Source organism: Rissa tridactyla, chromosome 3, assembly GCF_028500815.1.
Source record: "Rissa tridactyla isolate bRisTri1 chromosome 3, bRisTri1.patW.cur.20221130, whole genome shotgun sequence".
NCBI lineage: Eukaryota > Metazoa > Chordata > Aves > Charadriiformes > Laridae > Rissa > Rissa tridactyla.
In genome coordinates this window covers 35,778,759-35,798,068 of record NC_071468.1, presented here as the reverse complement: position 1 = coordinate 35,798,068, position 19,310 = coordinate 35,778,759, and the positions used below count along the sequence as shown (strand labels likewise).

The 19,310-nt window shown below is 39.9% G+C and overlaps 1 protein-coding gene across 8 annotated transcripts in view; it reads left to right on the top strand.

Moving 5' to 3' along the window:
- Positions 1-19,310, top strand: part of LTBP1 (latent transforming growth factor beta binding protein 1) — a 202,061-nt gene that overhangs the window by 141,712 nt on the left and 41,039 nt on the right. For all 8 annotated transcript variants that reach the window (XM_054196709.1, XM_054196705.1, XM_054196708.1 and 5 more), the window contains 5 exons: positions 225-344; positions 4,840-4,962; positions 6,932-7,054; positions 12,798-12,920; positions 14,849-14,974. In XM_054196709.1, the coding sequence (XP_054052684.1) occupies positions 225-344; positions 4,840-4,962; positions 6,932-7,054; positions 12,798-12,920; positions 14,849-14,974 (615 nt within the window). The remainder of the gene's footprint in view (positions 1-224; positions 345-4,839; positions 4,963-6,931; positions 7,055-12,797; positions 12,921-14,848; positions 14,975-19,310) is intronic.

Sequence of the window (19,310 nt, the reverse complement as noted above, 5' to 3'; positions counted from 1 at the left end):
ATTCAGTTGCATATACTATCATCTAATTTATTTCTCCAAGATGCCCCTTCACTGGTTACATATCTGTGAGAACCTGTACCTTCCTGGATCTCTAACAGTCAAAATATGCAACTCTTTAAATGTATTAGTATAATATGAGCACAGTCAGAATAACCAGATTAGTTTATTGTTCAGTGTTTTGTTATGGCTTTGATTGGTATTTCCTTTTATCTTCTCTTTTGAAGATATTGATGAATGCCTGACTCCAACTACTTGTCCAGATGCACAGTGCATTAATGCTCCTGGCTCTTACCAGTGCATTCCTTGCAGACTGGGATTCCGAGGCTGGAATGGACAGTGCCATGGTATGTTCAGTACTCTTTGTGTCTCCTATTATAGTTCTTGTTCTGAGACGCTGTATTTCCTATTCCATCAATGTTACAACCTGATGACAGCACCATGCCCAGGCTCCCCATTTCATTCCATAATAATTCATAATACAAGATTTTTGAAATGACTTTTTTCTCAGACACAGTATACATGAGGAAATTGTGTTTTATTGTAGGTAAATGAATATTGAATCTAGACTACAAACAATACAATTATAATTACAAAACAAAATGTATGTGTGAAGCACCTGAAAAACATATGGTGTAGCTGTCAGAGCCCCACCACCAGTTTTGCTGTACAGACGATACCTTTTTCAACTGCCCTTTTGGTCTGAAGAAGTCGTGTTGTAGCAAATTATTTCTGTCTGAACATCTGCCTGTTACAGTTTATCCAGCATGTTTAGGGACATGGTTTAGTGGTGGTTTTGGCAGTGTTAGGTCAATGGTTGTACTCCACGATCTTAAAGGTCCCTTCCAACCTTGATGATTCTATGTCATAGCTGCATTATTTGGTCTTGTCATTTGACTATTGTAGAAGAATCTATTTCTCAGGTAATTTCATGGATTTTAATGGAGTTATAGCAAGCTATGAAATGTTTACAACAAACTGATGTGGTTCACTTAACACACATTAGTCCATGTTCATCTTTGTTTTGTTCGTTCCCACCTGCTTGGATTCCTGCTACCCTTGCAAAGAATGTGGCACATGCACTCTGTTAAGAAAGGTTTCCTCTTACTTAATGCCTTCTTTGGAAAATGTAAAGTTGATTCAATTTTACATTCTTTCATGATATCAAGCTTGATTTCTATACCTATTTATGAAAATAGCCTGGTTGAAAATGTCATGGCAGAACTTTCACTTGTTTCATTCTTGTTAACTAGGTTAGTAGGAGTAGAATGAGAGAAAAGAAACCACTGCTGTGCTCAGATTTACAAACAAAACTAAGTCATGCAAGCGATAAGTCTTGATTCCAAGTTGCTGATACTTTTTTTCCTTGTATTACTGCATGTAGTTTCCTTTTTTCCTTTCTTTTATGAAAGCCTTTTTTCCTTTGTTTTATGAAGCCTAGACATCTTGCATAATTAATGATGTGATCAGTCTTCATTTTCTGTTTGTCCTAGACTTACGTCATGTTGGCAATGAGCCATACACATTTTACAAAATGTAATGCAGACAGAGCTTTTCTTAAATCTGTAGCTTTGCGATATGGTACAATTTAAATACACTCGAAAGGAGAATATAAAGGGTATTTTAAGTCCATTGTTCTATAAATCAGTTTTTCTGCTGTTAGTTTAGGTCACTTGCAGCTTTGCTAGTTTTCCCCAGTACTGTTTTCAGTAAGTTTTTTTACCTCAGCTCACTCCTCTGCCTGCACTTGATGCCCTAGAAGGTCTAGTGTAACAATTTTACAGTTCTGTGATGCTATTGATATTGTAATCTTCCAGGATTTAAAGCCAGGAACTTAGCAACTTTTCTTTAATAAAGGCAAGTCAATCGGTTCACTTCAGACTTATGTAGAACAGATTTAACTGCAGTTCGGGTGGCATATTGGAAGAAATTAAAAATGGCACCTGCACACCTTGCCACCTTGTTGTCTTGAAATTGCTACTGTCCCAGATCCCTCGGTGCATTTGTGTCATAGAGGGACTATTTGAAATATTTTTTTTAAAAGTTTACTTGCAATCACATTTTTTTTTCATGTTTCTCTCTCCACATTTGCACATTCAGATAAAGTGATATATCATGATGTAGAATGACAATAAAGTAATATGTAAATCTAGAGCACACTTCTGTGGGTTGATAAATAAATGAAAAAAAAAAATAAGGTTGATGAAACTTTCTGGACCGCTTCATCCTCATGGTTATCACTGTGATGGATTTTGCAGCTATGTGGTTAACTAGCAATATTCATCTTGGACAGCATTAGGGACCCCATCAGATTTCAAAACTAATACAGAGGTCAGCAGAGCTGATCCATGTACCTCTAGCCCTACTGTAGGGAGCTTCAATAGAATCAACTACAGGAACAGGCTGTCCAGACAGGTGATGGAGTCTCTGGAGACATTCAAAACCCGCCTGTACATGTTCCTGTGCAACCTCCTCCAGGTGACCTGCTCTGGCAGGGGGGTTGGACTAGATGATCTCCAGAGGTGCCTTCCAACCCCTACATTCTGTGGTTCTGTCTGGACTTCATCTCAGAAGATTTAGGTTCTGTTCCTGGATTTTCTGCTGGCTTAATGTGAAAGTCTTTCGATGTTAAAGTCCCATCCAAAAATCAGAAATAATATTGCAGGCTTTGTTATTCAGTTGGGAATTTGCATGCCTGAGTGCTGAATTAAGTTCTCTGTGTTTTAACAAATTCTTGAATTAGAGCATTGATCATATACATTGAGAGCAAACGTTGTGTTTTGTTGAGTGAGCACATTTTGCAACAGCAGGGATCTGAGAAATTAGCCTTGCAGAAGGGTGTAAGTGGTATTGTCTACTGAACTGCCACAGCAGAGCACCTGTGGATCTGTGCTGTCATCTCTTGGGAGGATTCTGCTTCATGTTCTTGGCCAGGCTGCAACAGGGCATTTTATTTACAGAGTTAGAGGCTCAAGTGAGGGAACAAGAATGGTAGGTCATTTGAAATATGGACAATAATGGTGATTTCATTTGTGTCTGTGGAGAGATGGGCTTTGTCAAAGTCAGATTGTACAGGAGCTTGTAAAGAGCCATGAATGATATAAGGAAAATAGTTACTGCAGGCATTCACAATAGCTAATAAGACCTATGATGATGATTTAAAGACCTCTAATCTTTTTCCAGGTTTCCCTGTGCTCCAGCTGCCTAAATAGCTCAAGTGCCTCAAATAATCAGTAGTTTTACTCTCTTATGTTGACAGATTTGTGTGCTTTGTGGTGACAAAAGACAGGGTAATTGGGAGTAATGTGATTTCTGGCACATAAAGGCAAATAAAGTGTAATACTTTTTCTGCATCAGTGAAGCAAAAAAACCCAACTTTTTCCATACAAACAGGGATGCCTGCTTGCTATTAACTGCATCCCCAAAATAAATAAATAAAAGTTGAAAATTAACCTTTTATTTTTTAAGTGAAAACCACTCCTAGGAAAAAGACAATATTGATTATTTTAGAATACCACATTAATTCTGGCTAGGTTTATAATGAAAGCTGTTATTTATTTGTATGTTGCTTTTCCCTGTTTTGTTTTATACAAATTACATTCAGAAGGAAATCTTGAAAATGGTTCTTAAGTAGTAACATAGCAATTTTCGTGCTGGCTAAAGATAGTGGCCCATATAGTTAATGCTCATCTTTCAGAGAATGATGAAAGTAGGTAGCTGGGATAGCTTATAGAAAAAAAAAAAGTTTCTTTCAAGTCCTCCTGTAAATAAAGGATGGTTTGTGACCAGGAAGAGAGATTTTGCTTCTAAAACTTTTGTTATAAAGGCATAACTCAGTGGAGTTCCTTGGTGCCTATATAGAGTAGCCTTACAAGGGGACCTGTGTGAAGTGCAGAAATCCCCTTGAAATTCCTCAGGTGTCAGCTAAGTCCTTTAGAACCTGCCTCCTTTAAGTCCACTTGAAAAACGTCATCTATGAAAGTCTCACGTGTCCATGTGTTTCGTATGTGGGTCTTTAGTTATGCACTGGAGAACTCCTTTAAATCCTGTGCATTAATTGACCTAGCTTTAAAGAATAGCAAAAACTCAACAGCAGAAAATGTGGTTGAGGTCTGTTTTAGCTTCCAAGACGACCTGCCTGGTCCCTTGCACCTGTAGGTAAGCTCCAAGTAAACAAGCAGAGGCAGCAGGTTGGGAGATTCTGACCAGAGCATATGTTTTAAAAATGGTTTTGGAGAGAACAGCTTCTAATAGAGCCTTGCCAGCATGAGCTGCGTCTGCTTTTCTGGACTGTTCCTTGCAACAGCAGAAGGATTAGTGATAATGGTTACAAGGTATTGCAGCTGCTGGTGCTTTTATCACAGGTACATATCCTAAGAGTAAATCGGTGTAATGCAAGAATGAACGTGCCAGCACTTGCTGACCTCTTCTCTTATACTAAAGCTGCGCTGGTTTAAGCTACTGTTGGAAAATTATGGGCAAAATATCTTATTCAGGTAGGGATGATGCGGACACAGTTAGCTCATAGTGCAATGCCTATTTAAAAAACAAGAAAAGAAAAGGAAGAAGGAGGTTTGTTAGCCTAAACTGCAGTCCTTGCAGTACTGGGACGAAAGCATTGTTTTAGTCACGTGGGTTCTGAGTGTAGTTGAGTGTTTGAGCACAGGCCAGCTCAAGTTCAAATCCTTTTTTTAAGTTAGACTTGCTGCAGAATTGCCAAGGTTAAAATAGACAGGAAAACTGATTATAACCAGGCTTATGGCAGAATTTGAATAAATTCCCAAGCTCAACTGAAAGATGGTTTTACCCAATTATACACTTATGCTTTCTTTGTATTCACAGATATAGATGAATGTCAGTATGGCAATCTCTGTACAAATGGACGTTGTGAAAATATGGAGGGGTCATTCAGATGTATTTGTGGCCAAGGTTTCAAACTTTCTGCATCGGAGGATCAGTGTGAAGGTAGGAAAGAATATGATTAAAATTCATAAGGTTGCACTTAGCTTTTAGATAATCTTTTTCATCCAGTAGTGCTGCTTTCAATGGAAAAACAACAAATGTACAACACTGAGGCTAAATAACCAAAAATGTAAGAATATGTATTTCCATGTTACGGCTTTTATGGTTGCATTGTAGACTTTGATGTTTGTTGTAAAGCCGATCAAGAATGTGTAGTAACATTTATATTCCTAAATTTGAATTTCTGGAAAATCCTTGGCATTTCTGTCATTTTGGAGGTTTGGGTACAGTGGCTTTCTCTGCCTTAATTTCTTTTCTTTCTATATTTTTGTCTTTTGTGTGGGTGAGTGGAATCAAAAAACCCAGGCTGCATCCTCTCGGAAGCCAGCAGCATCATTTAACAGTGAGCTGAGGCCTGCATTGGTGACACTGCATTGGTGTTGTATTTCTAAGAACAGTACCTGTACCTCCAAAGTGTCAGATTCTACATTTCTTCCACATCTAAAATTCCCATCAGGACTGCTCCAGTGGAACAAAACTAGGTCTGAAGTCAGAGCAGAGTAGTCTGAGGGAGAGCCTAAAGGGTGTGTACATGAGGTATGAATGTAGGGGACTTCTTGAAACCTCTCCCCAAAGGTGAAAATCTGGGAGAATGTCTCCAAGCTGTGGAAGCATGCAGAAACCTGAACGTTTTTTCTTCTTTTCTTTTCCCCCCACGCTTCCCTAAGTGACTTTCAGACTTCTGAGTGCTAAAAATAATACAGTAAAACTAAATGATCATTCATGTAAATTTGTCAGGAAGTTTGAAACAAAACTTCAGTGTAAGTTAAGTGTCTTGAGTGAATTAAATGTGCTGTCCAGGACGCACAGCAGACTGGTCTTGGGGAAAGTATGTAGACAAAGTTTGACTGCTTCCTCTGAACCTTTCATGGAAAAGGGCCCTTGCCAAGCTGAGCTGGCATGTGCAGACTGTTCTTCTTAAAGTGCACCTTTCTGAAGTAAGGACCTGTACATGTGCCCAGATGCTTCATGTGGCCACGCAGATTTCGATGATCCTTAAATTCAAAACTTCTGTGGTCGCAAGGGACCATTACTCAAGAGGTCAGACTACGTAGCCATAACACAGACCTGAAAAACCTCATTGAGTAACTTTCTCCTGTTTGAATTGGAGTATATTTTCAGAAAGACATTCAGCCGCGCCTAAGTCCTACAAGTGACTAAGAACCTGCCATATCAATTTAATTACTGTTCCTTAACAAGTATTTTATAAATAAGGGAGGGAAAACAGGTTTCCTAGCTCAAACAGGACATGTGCTATGTTCTGAATTCAAAGTGCCGCTCCCCTCCAATATTTTGAGTTTTTCATAGGAAAATTTAAGTTTGATGTTCAAGTCCATCGGTTAACCCAGGCTGAGCCCAGTTTATGAGAACTGAAGCGCTGAGGGATTAGCAGTGGTTATGGAAGCAAAGAGACATTTCCCCATACTTAGAGGATTAATACTGTTACAAGGCAAGTATTTAAAGGAGCCTTCAGGTACAACTTAATAGGGGAACAGCCTCTCAGTGTGCATCTGAAAACCACACCCTGTTAAAAGGTGGTGATCCTGCTGGAAAGTATTTTGTGGGTTTTGCTGACTCACTGAGCAGCTGCCTTGTTACCTTTGCCAGATATAAAAGAAACAAAAGCAGCTCTCAAGCAGCATGTGTGTATTTGTAGGTCTGTGTGTACCCGTTTGTGCATTGAGGGTTATATTGACACTACAGGAGAGAATGCTGAATGTAGTCATCTCAAGTCATATATTTTTGTGCGTTATGTTGTCTGTCTGAATTTGTTAATATGTAAGACCAAGAGAAGCAGTACTGGATATTGACGTTCTGCTTCATTGTTTTGTTCAGAATTGGTTATTGCACCATTTGATTAGTAATTGGCATTTTAAGATGTGTTATGTTTTCACTGTCTCTTCTGCTACAGATATAGACGAATGCCAGCACCGATCACTCTGTACGAATGGACGCTGCAGGAACACAGAAGGATCTTTCAGATGTATTTGTAGCCAAGGCTACACATTATCATCTGCTGGAGATCAGTGTGAAGGTAAGCTTGTAGACTTAAGCTACTGATTTATTTTTTTCAATAAGACCTTGACTGTTTCAGCTATAGGCATGAACTCTTTTGGGAACAGGGCAGAAGGATATGTTGCTCCTCTTTCTTTCTCAATACTTAACTGTCAACCATTCAACAGTCCCCACCTAAAGAGCCACGTATTTAATGGATTCTTAGAAATAGCCTCTGTCATCTTTCCACATACAAGAAATCAGCACACGTGTTTCCAACGTGTTACCAAAAACAATTAAGCCTTTCTAAACATTGTTGCTCAAATTCTGACACAGACGTTCTGTATTACAAAAGCTTCTGCCAGTATATGCTGTTCACATGGGGGCCTGCTAAGTTAAAACTTCTCCAGCTGGTTTTGGGAACCTGTAGCCAGCCACCACAATCCCACATGTGCACTGGCAGGAGAAAATACGTAGTATAAGATGAGCTCCAGGGGGATCTGCTGGAGCTCACAGCTTTCACTGTCCCAGAAGGTAGTGTACATACTGAGCTTGTAAAAACAAAAATAAGAGGTGAAAGATGTATGGTAAATGTAGGGAGAAATGCTGTGTTATAGAAAACAGAAAAATTCTGTTATCTCTGAGGTAGAACACTTTAATTGGCCAGTAATTGGCAAACAGATTTTTTTCTAATGAATTACTTCAAAGCTACTCCCTCTTATTCATCGTTGGCTATACCACCTGGTATGGTACGTCTGGTGCACTACTCATGATCACTTACAGCATGTAAGATTACTTACTAGCAAGCTCCAGAAAAGACTGTACCTCAGTTCCTTCCTTATCTTACCCTAGGGGGGGAAAAAATCTCTCAGTTAAGGTCTCACCGTACATTGTGGTATTAGCACATAAAAACTTTCTGGTCTCTAGTGTGCTTTCTGTAGCTGCCGATACCATGGAAGACACAGCTCCATACTGCCGTTTTACCTAATAGTGTTCTGCTGGTAGGTTATCCTCCACACAGCGCTCTAGGAGGCAGTTCCCACCCTCTCACGCACAGCAATAGGTCAGTAATCCTCCTCTTGAAGTGATCCAGGCAGAAGAGCAGTTCCCCCTGAGCCAACCAGATGCTGTCTTCTCAAGACAAACCTGTAATATCAGACCAGACTTCATCAGCAATGATGATAACTGGACTGTCCACATTTAATGAGTGACAGCATCTGTTAAAGTTCTCATCAACAAGGAATAAAGGACACATTATAAAATCTCCTTAGCGCACTGATACTCTTTGGTACTGACCTGGTTGGAGAATCTGGTCATAGAATAACTTAGCAAGATCTTCTCAGAGTTCCTGGTGAATACCAGCATCACTTCCATCAGCTTCAGGAAGTGTTGGCTGATGGTGCAAGGCACTAGAAACTTGTGTCAAAGAATTTTGTTCTCATCTGGCTTCAAGATTGTCGTTAAGTTGCAACAGATGCAGAGATACTGTGTCAAGAATCAAAGAAAAATTTGGTGGAAGGGATCACTGCTCCATCCTGCCTCTCAAAGGCAGAAGAGACCATATGGTGGTGTTCCTGACTGGTACTCATCTAACCTGCCCTGAATAGGCTTCAGCAGATGAGATTCCAATCATCTCTTCAAGCAGCCTGTGCCAGTGCTTTGCTGTCCCTGTGTTAGACTTCCTTTTTTCCAAATGTGTGATGGTAGTCTTCTATTGCTGCAATTTAATTTATAAGATCTTACCTTGTCCACCTTAAACAAGAAGAGGTTCTTTCTTTCTTCTGCATAGCAGAGAGGGAGATGGTGAGAGAGTGGGACGCATAACCGTTTCAATCGTTTTGGTTCCTTCAGCGAGACGCCTTACAAACCAATCTGCAGAGAAAGATTTTGAATTAGTAAATGCTGTTAGTAGAGTGTGAGCATATGAAATGGTGAGTTAAACCATCTTGTAGTGAAGAGCAAATGAAATCTAGAAATTAATTTAAATCCATTGTAGTTGAGGACCAAATGTTTTCCAGAACTTCTCTTCAGGCAGCTTTGGTGCATTTCATATAGCCCAAGAAGTCACAGTAACGGCTGCTGCTCTCCATCACTATGCAATGGCCTGTCAGGACAGGTCCATGATTTATCTTCATCTCTTCCTTGATTCTGTTCAAGGGCAAATTTCAAGAAAAAACAATTTCAGAGGCTCTCAAGGCAAAAGAAGAGGAATTCGATCATACCAGGAAAAAGAGTAAAGCTGTTCCTTTCCCAGCATCTTTGTCTCATTTGCAAGAGTCTGTAACCAAATCTATAGCTTCTCTACCCAGCAAGAGAGTGGTTTATTTCTGTAGAGACAGTTTGTTCACTGAAGATTCTCATGAATATTTCAAGTTCTGCACAAAATCTGTTCATCTCTTCAGTGGAAAAAACTATTCTGTGCTTGCATTATATCTTTTCTCTATTTTCTGAAGTACAGAGTATTACGGACTGCTTTTTACACCTTGGAAACTAAGCCTGAACAGACTCTGCTTGTTCTGCTGTCAGTAAGAATGCTTTATGCAACTGCTTTATTGGCTATACATTCACCTCTCTTGTTTTTCCTCACCTTGTGATGTAAGTATTTTTGAAGGCTCCTTAAAGTATTCAGTGCACACTTGGGGAGTTCGGTTGATTGCAGGTTTAAATCTCACGTTCTTTTCATATCAGCGGAGGTCCTCAGCCTCACAGCCACGTTCCCATCTTCGTGAAAATGGCTTTCCTCCTGACTGTTAGTTCAGCCAGATTTGTGCAGACGGGCGCAGTAGGGCAGAACTTCCATAAAGAGAAGATAGCTTTGAGAAGACATCCAACATTTCTCCACATGATGGCCTGTGATTTTCAGATTAGCCTATTTACCGGAATGTTCTCATTTGAACAGAATGGTTCAAATCCCATCCAGTTTCTCCAAGACTCAGGGGTGGACATTTGTCATGTCAGAATATACCCAAAACTGTATCAGGCTGTAAAGCCAATGTGATTGGCAAATCGCTTGTAAGAAATGTGCTTGTTTATTCAATAAAGATTTCCTCTACTTCAGAAGTTTTCTTAGAAATGTAGCAGCTCAAGAAGCAGTTTGACCATTTGATCATTATACACTTGTGCAAACTTCTAGGGGTATTGCAGAATTTGGCGTAATAATGCTGTGCTCATTTTCAGCTGTGCTTTTTGCAACTCTCTGGCTGAAGTTTTTGTCTGGAAGTCTTCGTGCAGTATTCAGTTGTTTAAGAATAGAGGTAATTTGCATATAATTGTTCTATACACTGGTGTATACATGCAGTATACATGCTCTGTATGCATCCTTGCACTGAACTCTTCAGAAAATGAGAAAGCTGGACTGAACCTTCAGTTCTGTCTGAGAGCAATAATCCGTGTGTCCATTCCTATTGTAAATGCCTCTATACCCTGTTATCCAAGGCTGAAGAACTTTTCCCTTCTGCAGTACCTTGAGAGACTTGCTATTATCTTCTTGGAAATTAGTAGTCTGAAAGTACATGACCATCCACAGGTGGGCTGCATGCACAACCTTCCACTTGAAGATAGAAAAGGAGGTTACTTCCTAGCAGGCAGAGGACTTCAAGATGCATGACCACATGCATGTCTATTCTTTTTCTGCTTTACTCTCTCATTTGGCATCTTGTTCTTGAGATGAAGTGACATTGATACGTTCTGCTCTGTGTTGCTCTGAATATGAGGGAACACAAAGTGTGAGCACACCTGCGGGTAAAAAGTATTGGCCTTGTCTCGGCTGACAGGGAGTATGAATATGCACCATCCTGAACTTACATATAGACTGTACATCCCAAAGAACTCGGGTTACTGGAAAAGAGTGTTTGAAGCATAGGAGGCTCCATTTTTCTTCTAGGAACCTTCGGAGCTTTTGCTAGCCGAAATGCTCAAGACATGCATGTGTGAAGGGTGGTAAAAAGCACTGAACATCTCAAGCATGAGTTACTGTCTCTGATTTTTCTGGAGATTCTTATGCAGCAACCATAGGACCTGTGAAGTGTTGCATCAGAGAAGGGGAGGTTTGCGTCCTATATGGAAAATAATGCATTTCGACTGAATTTGGCAGAAGACACATTCTCGTTGTGAGACTTGGCATTAACTCAGCACAAGGGAGTCGTTCATTTTTTCTCATGCTCCTACTCAAAATTAATTGCTGTTTTAAATAAACCACAATTTATTTCTCAGTTGAAAATTATTATAAAATATGGTTATCAAAAGGTCACCACGTTGTCAGCATTAAGTGCAGTTTTATCTGTAATAACATTCATTTATGTAAGAAAGCTATCCCTATTTCTTATTTTTATCAAATAGATTAAATCCCAAGGGTAGTTGCACTCTGATATAGTGTGGGCTTTCCAGAGATAAGTGTAGAAATGAGGTCATGTCCTCTTTTTTAATTAGAATTGTTATTCATTCCTGCAACACAGGAAAAGGTTACAATTCTAATCAGCTAAAATCCATGCTGAAGAAATCAGAATAATTAAAGGCAGTGGAAAAAGTCTTTGATAACTGTTTTTCAAAGGAAACTATCTGCATTATCAGAGCAATAGACTCAGTGAATTATGAGGTAGGGCACTGTGGAGGCAGGGGAAAGTTGCTTATGAGATGCTTCTTTTACTTGACTCTCTTATTTTCTGTTTTCTTTTAAAACGAGAGGCACTGTTATGAAATACTTTGTGATCTTGAGCTGTAGTGAAACAAAACTGTACGATATCACTGGAATGCCAGCACTTGCTGAGTTAATCCTGTACCCACAGCAGCTGTGCTCTGTTTCCTCTGGGGAAGAAAAGACTTTAGGTGGAGACAATGCCGGTGTCTTGTTCTTTAATAGTTTTGTATCTAGTTTGTGTCCCAAAACTTGCCCTGCTATGTGTCAGCCAGCATTTTTATGCCGTGGATGCCAAGGCACTAGGACAGAGTCTACAAGCCTGAGGCTCGGAGCTCGGAACGTGGTGTAAAGGCAGCTGGAAGCTGGACCCTGCATGCCCTTACTCTGGGGCTGGATTTATGGCTTGAGTGCAGCACTGAGCAGAAGCAGCTCTTCAGCTCTGTGACCAAGCTGCTGAGCCTGTGAAGTGGCTGTGTTGTGTCACACGAACTGCTTCTGAAAAAGCAACCGTTAGCGCAGCAGCACGCACAGTGTGGTGCCTGTCCTACGAGCCTCCCGTCCCCGCGGTTGTTTTGTGAGCAGTCTCCGCAGGCACGGCTGGTGTGGTGTGGAACCAGCTGTGCTTGGGCTTGCCCGTGCTCCGGGCGACGTCTGAGTCAGGTCACTTCCGGCTCAGGAATCTGTGTGTAGCGGCCTAAACATGTCTAAAGATGCATATTGCAAACCACAAATTTGCATTAGCGGGTATTTTTTGTGTCTGTCTTCTAAATGTACAGCTGCGTGGATTTTCTTGTTAATTGTACTATTGTAACACCACAGTCACCATTACAGTAGGAGAGAGATTGGTATCAATGTCTGTTAGGATAACTTTCATTGGAGGTGCAGGTGGCACATATTAGACATGCTTGCTAAGAGTAAATGACACAAACTCAAATTTTAAAGCTCTCTAGAAATACAAGACGTTTGATAAGATGAAAATAATTAAAAGGACATTCTAAAGTGTAGTAAACTTAATTTCTCTACCCCTCCCACCCAGTTATTAAATGACATTGTAGTTTCAAGTCACTATGTTAGTATTAAAGTATCACTATTAAAAGTTTCATCAGTTTTTACATCGTCTAATAATTCCGTTACATTTTTATTTCAGATGTTGATGAATGCCTTCAAGACAGTGATGTTTGCCATGGAGGAAACTGCATGAATACTGACGGGTCTTACAAATGCACTTGTCCAGAGGGTTTCCAGCAGATAGCGAATAGAGGATGCCAAGGTATGAAATAGCTATAAAAAATACCTGGATCATTATTATAAATGTGCAAGTTTATAAGCATAACTTGTGATAGTCACAGATCACGCTAAGGAACAGAAACTCATTTTATTTATCACTTGTAGTACTTTCTTACTCGTCTCGTGTATTTCAGGAGGCTGAAATCTCAGCCTTTCGTAACTTGAAAGAGAATCTATATTAGAACTAACAGAGATACACTGCTGAAGTTTCCCAAATCCTGGGAACGTTTATTTTGATAGGACCTTCTGTTTGTGAATCTGTGATTCACAGAAAGTTAGTGTCAAGTCTCATTAGGTAAACCTCCCTCACCTCTAAAACACTTGCAGTGCTTTGTGGAGGATGAGTGGGGAGGAAGAGAATGTGTTATCTGAGGCTGAGTCAGCATTGCCAAACCCAGAAAAATACTTCCCAGCCTTTAGTTCTGAATGATCCCGACTCCATGTTGGCACAACACCCAGACATGCCTCACGACTCTTTTTTGCCATCCGTTTTTATGAGACGAGAACCACAGTATTAGAGCTGGAAAGTGATAATGCGTTCGTGCTCCAAATGCCTGGAGAACCAGGAGACTGGATTTTGCTTTGGCTGCTCTCTCATGCACAGTTTAGACTTGAGCTGGGAGACAATATTCGAGCTGATCTGTGTTGAAGATCTTGTGCAACCAACAGTAAATTCCCTGTAGAAGTTCTGGGTATTATATGGGACTGCTTTCTAATTCAGAAAATATTGCATTCACCATATAGAAGTGCTTTATTAGATTTGATACAATGATACAATGAATACTGACACAGAATGTGGTGTCTGCAAGTTGAGTCTGGCCTAGACTAGAAATTAGGAACATGCATTTTGATAAGAAGCAAAGTTGAAAAGAGTCCAAAAGATTAGAAAGTGTGACACTGACCTAGAAGGTTTACACACAGGATAGAATTGGTCTAGGTCTAAAGAAAATTCTATAATAGATGTCATGGGTCTTGAAATAATGGTACTGAAATCATAATTTCTCTAGTCTATTAAAATTACTATCTACTTCAATGTATTGTATGGCTGTAACAATGGCCGGAATCTAAGCAATGAAAGACACCATTAAGAATAAGAAATTCTAGTATCTGTGATGACGGATGAATGAGCCTAGTGTAAATTTTGTTTCTAAATTTGGTTTGATCTCAGCATGGTATTGAAAACTTATTAACAGGTTCCTGTAAAGCAAAATACAAAAGTACAATTACAATGTGAATGGTAATTCACATAAAAGTGGTACCACCTGAATCAATGAATGCAGTCCTTAAGGCAGGTGGCAGGTTTTGTTGATAAGATGAGACATCAATCAGAAAGAAGTACTTGTTTTTCAAATTCAAAAGTAAGTTTGAAAGGCAGTGTTTGAAAAATGCTTTCTAAATTAAAAAAGAAAAGCAATGATGACAAACTCTTACATAGCAACCATTTGGTACCATTCCCATTCCCCATCAGCAAAAAAGAGCATTTGGCTTCAAATTATATATAATCAACTTACTGGGAAGGATGCAGCTCCAGACCTGCTGGTAACACATGGAGCCAGATGCACAAGTTGACCAGCGTGCAGCAATCAAGCAGCAGTGAGATGGAGCCATCTGAGAATTCCCCTAACGCAGAAGAAATTGTTGGCTAGTATGGAGCTTACACTGGTATCTCACAAGTCATTCTCACCTCCTTATCCTCATCACAGAGAGTGATACAATGAGAGTATGATGCAGCAGAACATGCCGATGCCTATACAGAGTTTAAGAATGATTCCAGAAGATTTCGTTACTCTGGAAAATGAGCCCGTTTACATACGTGGTGGAAATAAAAGCTACTTTTAAGACTAATGGAACCTAGGCTTAATATTAAGGATATGATGATTTGCAAAGCTGTTAATGTCTCTGTGTTTTCAGATATCAACGAATGTGAGAGATCTGACCTCTGTTCACCTCATGGGGAGTGTCTAAACACGGCTGGTTCCTACCAGTGCATATGTGAGCGGGGCTTTTCTGTGTCTACAGATGGCCGGACATGTGAAGGTGAGAGAAGTCACAATAATGCATTCCCATTGATTTGCTGTTGGGCGAGAAAAGCAATCAGTTTGGGTCTAATACCCACTATTGACTCTGCAATCTCTCACCTAAGGGCCCTTTGTTCTTTTTCTCGTAAATGCAGTGTGCTGCGCTGCTGTTCGAATCATAAGAAGTAAAACAGGAAACGTACAAAATGGGCAACGTAATGGAGTTATGTTTGTTAGCAGGTGTGGTTTACTTTCCTTGATTTTTAATAATTTTGCTATCTTAACATTAGATTACATTTTTTTGAACAAAAGAAATTGGTGAAAAAGAAAGAATACTAAACTATGGGAAATGATGGCAAAGGAGGGAACGATGTTCTGATTATAAGATATATGAAACCAGTGGACATCTGTCATAATATGAAACCTATTCATAGATGGGAAGTTATTTCCATCTTGTAGCAAGGGTGGAGGGAATAAATATATATAAAATGCATGTAAAGCAAGTGTGGAATTTAGGCTTCTGCTAAGTTTCAAGTGGGTAGCCCTTCTACCATGAATTTTTAGGATTATTTAGTTTAAATATTCTTAAGTGCATTAGCAGCAAGCCTGAGCTGCCTCATGTTCTCATTGCTGTGTGTGAGACAACAGAACTTTGCTTGTCAAGAGTTTGGGGATTTTTTTTTTAAAAAAAAGATGCAGATGAAGCCTCCATACAACAGAAGTAACTCCAGTGAGAAATCGTAGTAAAATGCTATCTATGATAGAACCTCAGACATTTTGAAAGGGCAGAAATGGAGTAAATGGTGGTAATTAGATATTTACAGTTCTCAAGCCAGCTTACATATGCAGGTATGCTTATACAGGCATCTTTCATATAAGGTTTTAAAAGCTGCTCCAGTAATAACACTGGTGAGAAACATCAACCAGGAGCCTAGAATTTAGGTATAACTAGGGTTTTTATTTTGTTATAGCATAAGTATATATCCTGTTGCTAATGGAACACAAGCACTAGCAGGAGAACTAGTGATGTGGCTTTTCTGCACTGAATTTGAAACAGGAGACTTGTGCTCAATGATACCAAGAAGAAATGTGGCTGTGTGTAGTCAGTGATGCTGACAGAAAACAAAAATTCCCTACCTAGATGAAGAATGGGTGTTCTTATGGATGAGAGAACTATTCAAGACAAGAAGCCTTGTGGGGGAAGTAATAATTCAGTAGGGGAAAAAGTTATATGGTAGCAGCTCAGCAAGATGCATGCAGAGGTGAAGCACTGGCCAGATGATAGCTTGTGATGTTAAAACCTATGGGTAGTGGATCTCAAGCATCCAAGAAGCAAGCAAGCTGTTCTCAATCCCAATTATAGGCCAGTAAATCCATGTGTGAATGATTTTCATGGGCCAGCTCTTCTCATAGTTCACTTAGGGATAGTGAAAAGGTCCATCCTTCAGTGGAGGAGATGTATTAACACTTCTGTCTGACTGTTGCATTTACTTCCCCTACTTTCACCAGAGGAAAAAGAGCATTACAGCATTATTATTTGAGCTGGCATATAACCTGCCATATAGTTAGTAATATAATGTCTAATGAAACTAAATACACTATTGGCAAGAATACCGTTACGCTGATGTAAGGGAATAAGTGCTGTATATTTAGATATATCATGACGTCAAACACACTATTTGTGCTTTAATTATTATTGATAACTTAAATCCTGCAGTATTTTTGGTGGTGTTTCCTCTCGAAACATTGACTTTATTTTGTAATCGTGGCACAAGTTGAAAGAAACATTCTCTTGCTGCCAAGACAAAAGCCTGGTCAAGCATGCTAGAGAGAGCAGATCTGAATAACTACAGTGATTGAAGGACAAGGGAGTATTTTGTGATATCAAGTAATGGGGATAATTCCAAAGCATGTTCATGGACTCTTTTGGCAGCATGTATGCATTTCACCCAGTGTTTAGGAAGGATACGGTTAAATATCTTTGATTTCTCTGCAAGAAAACTAGTAGCAGGTGTTTTGCTTCACTGTTGAATATAGCTAAAAAAAGAAAAAAAAGTGGTCAGAGAAGAATGCAGACTGCTCTTAGCAGAAACCAAACACTTTATTCCAAACCAAAGTTAGAAGAACACTTATTAACTTTGTGAAATCAAACTCTCAGAAATTCAAAAAGGCAGAACTGAATAGAAACAAAACTTGGGAAAAAAAAAAAAAAGTTGTTGTCGTCATCTAATTTTAGGGGATGTATCTGAAACAATGAGCCCCTCTGTCTGTATCTTTGACAGTTAATAAAGTAGCACAGTTCGCAGGGAAGGGTTACCATCACATATGAAGAAGTAGTAGAAAGCTAATCTCCATTAGAACAAAAAAGCCAAACTTTTACTAAATAGAAAAGGATGAAATCACAAGATCTTATTTCCAGGATTGTGAGTAGTTTTGGAACTTTTTAATGAAGAATAAAACAACAAGTACAAAACCAGTTGAGCGTGCTTCACAAGTAATTGGTGGTGTGTATGGAATACAGATCAGACTTTATATTCCGCACTTGGAAAAGTAGTTTAATAACTTGGCGGAGCAAGGGTACTTCTAGTCTTCTGAAGCAGCAGCACTCCTTTTCTACAACAATTAGTTTCTCCAGTCTGTCATTTTAATAAAAGCAATTCTAGAGTTGAAAAAAATCATTTAAAGGGAGCACTGATGGCATCTGTGTTAATATTTGTAGTGGTGTCAGTTTCCTGCAAAAAGGCAAGACATAACAAAAGCATCAGAAACAAAAGGAACGTATGACATTCCAGGTACTGAGAAAGGATGTGGCTTCCAGCCGCAGGAGCTACTGTTCTTTACACTGGGTGTCTCTGTGAATTTACTTCTAGTTAAGTGAGTGAGAATAACTGTTTATACCATCAGAGAAAGAACCTGAGGATTTGCTGGATTCAGACGCCTCTCTGTACCTGGGGAGCAGATTTTCCATATCTCCAGACTGTTTTTGTATGAGTTTGACTCGTCTTTTTTTAAAAGTCAGAAACAACAACAACATAAAACATTTAAGAACCCCATGTGGTTCAGCTCTGGTATGGAGTTTTTATGGCCATTGGCCAAAGTAAACTGAACAGCTGTGGAGACTGTGTCTTCTTCCAAGGTGTAGACAAACTTTTGTTGTAGCGGTGACATTCCACTGCTGCCTGGCCCCAGGCTCAGCAATTTGGCTGCGCCAGGCTCTCTGACCAGGCGGCTCTCGGAGCACTCCCAGCTCCCTGTCGAGCTCTCTGGGGCTCCTGTAAAGGCAGCGTTTTACCCAGTTGGCTGCTAGTCAACTGTGTTGGCAAAAACTCAGGCTAGAGGTTCTCTGATGCTTAAGTCAATACTGTGCCCCAAGCGCCTCTTCTGTCTCTGTGTCCAATCCCATATGTCTCTTAGTGGCTCCCTTGCTTTTCCCTCTCTGCCCCAAGCCCGAAGCTTCACTGCCTGCTTCAACAGGCACTCCAGAAAAACTCGGACATCCCACCAGAGCTTTCCAACCTCTGCTTCTTCCTTTCCCCCTCCCTTACTGTCTTTTATCCTGTTCTCCTTTCCTTGTCCACTAAGTCACTCGTCTGAGCCTTTTGGATGCTTGCATGAAGATCCACGGATCATTCTGTAATTAAGAATAATTTACAAACCTGTACGCAAAGATGCTACATTTTTCATCATTTTAAGATGACTGCATACCTAAGAAGTCTGAAAATGAGGGAAGCAAAGAGCAGAGCTGTGAACAGTTGCACAAGTGTTACCTCTGCCACCAAAGAGTGGATTTTTTTAAAGAGAGTAGATGTTTGCTGTAAGCACGTATCACAACCAGGATTCTGCCCATGTAGGGAACGTAAAGCAGCTTTGGGAAAAGGGTACAGTAAATCTAGGACTGCTTTTGGGGCAGAGTATTATCCATTACAAGGGGTAACTTTTATGCAGTAGACAACTTCACAGCTTCACCAAATCTCTGGTTAAATGCTGGAGTAAGAAAGCTCAGGCTTCTGCCATAGGTTCAAGTCTGCATCTCCAGAATGTGCCCCTGTGAGCTACCTGCTTGTTTCACAGGGAGTAATCACAGACTTCTCACATTTGCTGATAGAGATGTTTCAGGGCACCAACTACTTCTCTGTACACTGCCAGAGAATTAAGAACACAAAGGGGAAAATGAAAATCTCTTTCTTACCCGTACGATCAGTGTTGGAATCGCCATCCAGCATTGTTGCCTCTAAATTACCAAAGTCTTTATTCAAATTTCATTTTTTCTAATTTTCTCATTACAATGATTTTTATGTATGGCTATTATGGGAGCCCTGGAAGTCTCAGAATCAGCGTTCTGTTCCCCTAAGCAC